General features: G+C 48.0%; 1 protein-coding gene across 1 annotated transcript; it reads left to right on the top strand.

Moving 5' to 3' along the window:
• The first annotated feature begins 4,969 nt into the window (after positions 1-4,969).
• On the top strand, positions 4,970-7,182 carry LOC306982348 (helix-loop-helix protein 13). The gene is made up of 2 exons (XM_079582261.1): positions 4,970-5,493; positions 6,561-7,182. The coding sequence occupies exons 1-2, from the start codon at positions 4,971-4,973 to the stop codon at positions 6,596-6,598; spliced, it is 561 nt and encodes a 186-aa protein (XP_079438387.1). The 5' UTR covers position 4,970; the 3' UTR covers positions 6,599-7,182.
• Positions 7,183-8,009: the final 827 nt, after the last annotated feature.

Consider the following 8,009-nt stretch of genomic DNA (forward strand, 5'->3'; position numbering starts at 1 on the left):
CTCTCTCTCTCTGATGTTTTGTCGCTTTGAGTTGCCGATTTATCCAGGAAGTATCTCCAATATGTACCCAAATATGGTCGTTTCCTTAGTGGGAGACAGCAGCGGCTAAAGATGGGATAAATATACACAGGGTGCATGCAGACAAAGGGACTAAACTTTAGTCGCTCCCACAGACTCCACACTTTTCTGATTCCACACAGATGTATTGAGCTTTGAACCAGAAAAACAAGGAGAAACTTTCACTTATTAGTTTATTCCAAAACTAAACCAGATCCAAAATCCCTCTGAGCAAATCTTTGGACCTAATATGTCACAAAATGAAACCACTCATTTAAACCTGGCTCTGAATATTATTTAATGCCAATTCTGGAAAACTCCTGATATTCAAGTCAATGTGAAGGATAAATGAGAATAGCGGGCCTGTAGAGTCTGTTACTTACATAAGAACATCCCATAATTCGCATTAGCCGTGTGTGTCCTGTCATCTCCCCCTCTCTCCCTCTGACCAGCGTCACACGGCGCTGACAGGAGACATCTGCAGCTGTCAGACCCTCAGACCCTCACACTCTTCACACACTTCACACACTTCACACACTTCACACTCTTCACACACTTCAGTCTGTGACAGGCCTGATCCGCTTGTGACTTACATCAGGGCTTCCCACTTCCCCCTATTGTCTGTGTTTTGTTTTGATGACGTTAGTTACAGACAACTGCAGATCTTATTCACCAGTGTTAAACTTACACAAATCACCTCTAAAACTATAATAGTCTTTCAAATGAGGCATTGCACTGGCCTATAGGCTGTAAACAAAAACGCATTGAAAACATGACAAAAAGTGACAACAACACATATACCCTCATACCCCGCCTGAACAAGTGCATTTTCTCCAGTTTGGCATCACCCAAAGCTTCTGGACTGGAGTTTTATTTATTTATTGGTTTATTTGGTCGGAACAGTGCGTGTTAATGAACATACAGGTGCTCGTCATGTATTAGAATATCATGGAAAGTGCATTTACTTCAGTTATTCAACTTAAACTGAAACTAATATATGACATAGACTCAATACATGCAGAGTGTAGCCTTTCCTTGTTATCATTTTGATTATTGTGGATGTAAAGAAACTTGTAAAAATCTGTAAGCCATAAGTAAGCCATTGTAAAACGTTTTCAACAGGGGTTTGTTCACCTGAAAGGACACACGTTTCTTCATGAAATATAGTCTCTGTTGACCCTTTTTGTGACAAGGTCTGTATTTGTATTCCACTTTAATTTGTTTTCTAAGATCACCTCCAGATATGCTCAGAAACCAATACGAACACGAAAACTTTATTGTCTTTGGTTTCACCTTTAAGACACATAAAACACATCAGCATTCAGAACATCATCATGTGGCTCCACATTTCTTGTATTACAAAGTCATTTGAACAGCTTCTCTTATGACCTTAAAGAGCAGCTTTTACTGCTCTTGGGACAAAGGAGTTCTTCTAGATGTTTTTCTTTGTGGGTACATCTCTGTATCTCCGTCCTGACCGCAGTAGCTCAAAGTCATTGTTTAGCAGGTGGGAAGGGTCATTTATAATGCGCTTTTAATGCGAGTTTGTTCTTATTCTTCATGATAAGGTTACCATACCACATCAGCGTGTTAAAGGGGAGGTTACTTTCCACAAGGATGACTGACTCAAGAATGGACTGGATTATTCCACAATTATTCCGTTTGTGAAGCAGATACGTTGAACACTTCTTAAAAATAAAGTCAGTGTTCTCAAGAAAAGTGAGGGTCAGTGATTTCCATCAATCTGTAATGGAATCAATGACCTCTTCCTTCATGAAGGCTGGGCTGTGTAGCCTCCCGCCTGAAGTTAACGTCTCACCACCCGCCAAAACCAAATGCATTCTCTCCACTTTGCCATTGTCGTCACTTTTTATTTCCCTTATGTGTTTTTGTCACTTTTTTATTACTTTTCTGCTGGATTTTTGTCTTTTTTTGCTGGATTTTTGTAAAAAATTTAGCTGGATTTTTGTCATATTTTTTGTTCAATGTTTGTCATTTTTTGCTGTTTTTTTGTCACTTTTTTGTTGCTCTTTTGTCACTTTTTTGTTGAGTTTTTGTCATTTTGTCGCTTTTTTTGTCACTTTTTAGCGCTTTTTTGTTGTGTTCACATCCTCATTTTCTTCTCGTTTTTTGCCTCTGTTTTGAAGAAGCTTTTAGATTTGGAGAATTTGGAGAACCAGAGAAAACACGTTCAGGTGGGAGTTAAGAGGTTAATGGTCAGCTCCTTCATCTTAGTTGTGCTCGTAGGTCAGGGCCGTGTCCAGTCTCGTCCTCCTGAAGCAGGATGATCAGTGGACTTCATCAGGGGCCGTCCAGGGTGGAGCTGGTGCAGCTGTTGGTATAAAGCATATACAGCACTGGCGACAGTACGCACCCTTGAGGAGAGCCGATGTTAGTGACAGTCCTGTCTGAGATACAGACCCCTCCAGACCTGCTGCAAATCCAGAATTCATCAAATAAGTCGTCCCTCAAGAGAAAAGTCCACAGACTCTGAGCCGAGAGACAAAAACTGTGTAGAACGCTGACGAAAACTCAAAGAAAAGTGTTTTTAGCTCATTTTTTGACTTGTCCAAGTGAGACAGAGCCCCGGGCTGGAGAAGCAAACTGAAAAGGTTTGTATGATCCTTTTCCAGTATGTTTGAGTGTGTTTCAGCTCTGTCTTTGTGTTTTCTCTGCAGCTCAACAAACCAGGGATAAACTTTTAGACAAACGCCCTCCACACGCTTCAGACTGGGAGCAGCTGCAGCTGATCCACACCAGGCCTGGACCTCTAACCCCCGCCTTCACCAACTGCCTTTTCTCCAGTTCAGCTTTACCCAAATCTAAAAGGCCACAGCCTATGCCAGAGTAAAGTAAAGCTCATCTGAACGGATCCTTTTCACCATCACCATTTTCTTTGCGTTTTTGTCACATCTTTGTCACTTTTGTGTTGTATTTTTTCATCCTTGTTTCTTTCTCGTTTTTGTTGCTATTTTGACACTTTCTTCAGAAGCTTTTAGATTAGGGTAAAGCCCGACTGGAGAAAAAGTGCTGGCTTTAAAGCAGAAGGAAATAAACTCGGCACACGCCTCTGTTTGAGCCTCGTGTTTGTGCCTGATGGTCCTGACAGCTCTGACAGCTCTTTGTGCCGCTCCGGGGCCCGGCTCCTGGGGGCCGCACGTGCTCCGGCTCAGATGGAGATTTAATTGGTTTTAAACAGAGCTGAGCGTCTGAAGGGCCCTCCGGTCGGGGCCCCGCCTTTGTGTCTTTAAGCTCCATTTAAAGTCCATTCAGACCACGTTAAGCTCATCATCCGCCCATTATTCCCCTCAGGACACCGGCCCCCGGGGCCCGAGCCCGTATTTAAGGGCCGCTCCGGGGCCCGAGTCACAGACAGAGAGAGAGGAGCTGCTGCAGGGCCCGGGACAGACGCAGACACCGAGACTGAGGGGCGCAGCCGGAGGAGGAGAGTTCAGCAGCAGGAGGAGGAGAGTTCAGCAAGAGGAGGAGGAGAGTTCAGCAGCAGGAGGAGGAGAGTTCAGCAAGAGGAGGAGGAGAGTTCAGCAGCAGGAGGAGGAGAGTTCAGCAGCCGGAAGAGGAGAGTTCAGCAAGAGGAGGAGGAGAGTTCAGCAGCAGGAGGAGGAGAGTTCAGCAAGAGGAGGAGGAGAGTTCAGCAGCAGGAGGAGGAGAGTTCAGCAGCAGGAGGAGGAGAGTTCAGCAGCAGGAGGAGGAGAGTTCAGCAAGAGGAGGAGGAGAGTTCAGCAGCAGGAGGAGGAGAGTTCAGCAGCCGGAAGAGGAGAGTTCAGCAAGAGGAGGAGGAGAGTTCAGCAGCAGGAGGAGGAGAGTTCAGCAAGAGGAGGAGGAGAGTTCAGCAGCAGGAGGAGGAGAGTTCAGCAGCAGGAGGAGGAGAGTTCAGCAGCAGGAGGAGGAGAGTTCAGCAAGAGGAGGAGGAGAGTTCAGCAGCAGGAGGAGGAGAGTTCAGCAGCAGGAGGAGGAGAGTTCAGCAGCCGGAGGAGGAGAGTTCAGCAAGAGGAGGAGGAGAGTTCAGCAGCAGGAGGAGGAGAGTTCAGCAGCAGGAGGAGGAGAGTTCAGCAGCCGGAGGAGGAGAGTTCAGCAGCAGGAGGAGGAGAGTTCAGCAGCAGGAGGAGGAGAGTTCAGCAAGAGGAGGAGGAGAGTTCAGCAGCAGGAGGAGGAGAGTTCAGCAAGAGGAGGAGGAGAGTTCAGCAGCAGGAGGAGGAGAGTTCAGCAGCAGGAGGAGGAGAGTTCAGCAGCAGGAGGAGGAGAGTTCAGCAAGAGGAGGAGGAGAGTTCAGCAGCAGGAGGAGGAGAGTTCAGCAGCAGCAGGAGGAGAGTTCAGCAGCAGGAGGAGGAGAGTTCAGCAGCCGGAGGAGGAGAGTTCAGCAAGAGGAGGAGGAGAGTTCAGCAGCAGGAGGAGGAGAGTTCAGCAAGAGGAGGAGGAGAGTTCAGCAGCAGGAGGAGGAGAGTTCAGCAGCAGGAGGAGGAGAGTTCAGCAGCAGGAGGAGGAGAGTTCAGCAAGAGGAGGAGGAGAGTTCAGCAGCAGGAGGAGGAGAGTTCAGCAGCAGGAGGAGGAGAGTTCAGCAGCAGGAGGAGGAGAGTTCAGCAGCAGGAGGAGGAGAGTTCAGCAGCAGGAGGAGGAGAGTTCAGCAGCAGGAGGAGGAGAGTTCAGCAGCAGCAGGAGGAGAGTTCAGCAGCAGGAGGAGGAGAGTTCAGCAGCAGGAGGAGGAGAGTTCAGCAGCAGGAGGAGGAGAGTTCAGCAGCAGGAGGAGGAGAGTTCAGCAGCAGGAGGAGGAGAGTTCAGCAGCAGGAGGAGAGTTCAGCAGCAGGAGGAGGAGAGTTCAGCAGCAGGAGGAGGAGAGTTCAGCAGCAGGAGGAGGAGAGTTCAGCAGCAGGAGGAGGAGAGTTCAGCAGTCTCTGATGGAGGAGTCTCTGCTGGACCTGGACCAGGAGCCACTCCTGGACCTGGGGCTGTGGGCCCCTGTGGAGCCCGGGGACCTGCTGTTGGACTCTGGGGGGTTGTCTCCATGGGGCCTGGGGCCCCTGGGGGCCAGTTTTGGGGAGGTTCCTCTGGGCCTGGAGCTGGAGGAGCTGGGGGCGTGTGCGGAGGAGGCGGGGCCTCACAGGGCGCGGCGCTCACCGCCACAGCAGCCGTACAAAGTGCAGCGTCACGCGGCGAACATCCGCGAGCGTAAGCGCATGCTCAGCATTAACTCGGCCTTCGAGGAGCTGCGCGGACACGTGCCCACCTTCCCCTACGAGAAGCGCCTCTCCAAGATCGACACGCTGCGCCTCGCCATCGCCTACATCGCTCTGCTCCGGGAGATCCTCGTGTCCGGGAGAGACCCCAAGGACTACGTGGACGAGTGTCTAAAGAGTGGGCTCAAGGGCCCCCAGGGGCCAGAGGGGGCTCAGGGGGCCAGCGCCGCCTGGAACACCAGTGGTGAGTACTACACAGGCCAGCCCCAAACCCTCCTTAGATCCAGAGACGTCCTACACGTCCAGGGGCCACTGACCCCCCTCTGAAGAACAGAACGTACCTCACACCTGTTCATGTGGGGGACGTGTCTCCTCTGGTTCAGCCTATAGGTCTGGGGGGTCAATATTTTTACAATCAGCAGAAATCTGTAAACATGTGCTGCAAACATCTACATTTACTTTGGTTTGATCATAGTCCTGAACAGACGACAGAAGGGCAGAAAAAACACTTTCACATTTCCCCATATCAATAACGTTTTCCTCATTTTTCTTCATGTTGGATTTAAAGTAGAAGCTGTAAAGGTCTCAGGTCTCAGGTCTCAGGGCTCAGGGCTCAGGTCTCAGGGCCGTATTCGCCTCCATAGGCATTGCTCATATTTGATATAGTTTAGATCAGGGTCATGTGATTTTACGTGTCTGCCTTGATAGAGAAGTGCTGCATCAAGGCGACTGCTAAAAAAAATTGACAAAATGATTTTTATTTTTTTAATTGGTTTATTTGGTCGGGACAGTGCATGTTGATGAACATACATGGGTCTCATGCATGTAAACGAGCCACACCGGATTGTAGTCTTGGGCTAATTTCCATCCGCCATGCTCACTCTCAAACGCACTCTCATTCATCCTGGCCTATTGTACATGTTTTTAGTGGTAGGGGAAACCGGAGTGCCCGGAGGAAGCCTATGCAGACCCGGGGAGAACATGCAAACTCCACACAGAAAGGCCCCGTCCAGGTGGGAATTGAACCGGGACCTTCTAGCTGTGAAGCACGAGTGCTAACTGCAGTGCCACCATGCCGACTTCTTCTTTGTGTGACTGAAAGGCCAGTGCCTTCCGTTCAGTTTGCGTGAAGCAACGAAGAAAGCTCTGATTTGGACCGTTTTAACCGCTGGAAAGTTGATGTTTTTGATTGTTTTTGATTGTCGTCGTCATGGAGCTTGTTACAATATTAGCTTAAAGTCTATTTTTACAACCAGGGAACAGCTTCTCCGTTATTCTAACTCCCCCCTCTCTCCTCCTCTCTCTCCGCAGATCTGACCGCGCGCCTCTCATGGATAAAGTGGGACTAAACTCCAGTTAAGTTAAACGTGTGGAGAAACACTTAACCGCGAGTGCGTAAAAGCTGCTGCGTAAACGAGTCCAATTACGCACTGGCTACAAACGCGAACGAACGCACTCTGGTGTGAGGTTTACACCGGGACTAAACCAGGACTAAACCAGGACTAAACCAGGACTTAAACCCGGGCCTTGGCGTGCAGCATGTGCGCGCGCTCCCAGCTCCTGATCCATATGGATGAGCGCGGAGTAAACTGTGCGTAAAGAGGCTTTTGTTTGAGACTCGAGTGTTTGCGCCTCCATCAGCTGCTCCAACAAAAACAACAAAACCCCGCACAGAAACAACTAAACAGCACAAACAGGCTTTAACTCAACTTCTTTCTGAAGGATCATCGTCACAAAGCGCGGGTTTACGGAGCTCTGCCCCGCTTCTGTTCCAAACGCATTATTATTTCACCGAAGCTCCTCCTTATCTATTTATTTATTTATTCGCGTATTTATTTGTGTCTGTTAATTTATTTTATTCTGCTCTTTGTGTGGTTTTGGTTCGTTCATATTTCCATAGGTTTGGAGCTCATCATGTCAGTGTCTTATGTTTATTTTAGGTTAGTTGTAGAATGCGCACGTGTACATGTTGCCCCGCCTCCTCTGCTAATGAACTGTGTGTTTAATGATGTGAACACATGTGTAACCTGCAGTACAAATAAACGATCTTTTGTCTAAATGATTTATTTTGAGACTGTTTTCAAACCTCTTAACCCCCACCTGAGCCGAGCATGTTTTCTCCAGTTTGGCTTTACCCAAATCTAAAAGCAGAAACGTACGACAAAAACGAGGATGACAACGTGACAAAAGAGCGATGAAGGCCATAACCCGTCAGGAAGGAGAAAACAAGTTTCCTTGTGTGAAAAAGCTTCCATGTCGTGGTCCAAGACAGAGCAGAAAACATTCACAGGTTGATTCATTAGACACAACATTAGTGTTATGTATGAGTGTAGTGGCGCAATGCCCTGTGCTGAGAGCCACTATATAGATTAAAGGTGCACAGATGTTCTTTAAGCACGCGTGTCTTCAAGAATACCATAGAGTGCAGTGGAGTTATTAAAACGTATTTATTTTGCTCATCTTTTAAATCAGCACAAAACCAAGAACTCTGACAATGACACGTCAAAAATCATATCACCTTTGCACCTTCCAACACCTGGTGCCAATATCCTGCCTTTATAACAGCTGTGTGTCCTTACAAGAAGGGGTAAACCACAGTGCCCCATGGGGCAGGAGGCACACATACAAAATGGCTCCTACAATGAGCCTAAGGCTGCGTCCAAAACAAGCAGATTGTAGCCTCTAAGCACTAATGATCGAATGCAATTTCTCCATCTGTGAGATCAATAAAGTATCATCTTATCTTATCTTAACACTAGC

This window comes from Gobius niger, assembly GCF_951799975.1.
Source record: "Gobius niger genome assembly, chromosome: 24".
NCBI lineage: Eukaryota > Metazoa > Chordata > Actinopteri > Gobiiformes > Gobiidae > Gobius > Gobius niger.

Coding starts and splice junctions, on each gene's coding strand:
- LOC306982348 (XM_079582261.1), top strand. CDS start 4,971: ATGGAGGAGTCTCTGCTGGACCTGGACCAGGAGCCACTCCTGGACCTG. Junction 5,494..6,560: donor CGCCGCCTGGAACACCAGTG/GTGAGTACTACA, acceptor CTCTCTCCGCAG/ATCTGACCGCGCGCCTCTCA.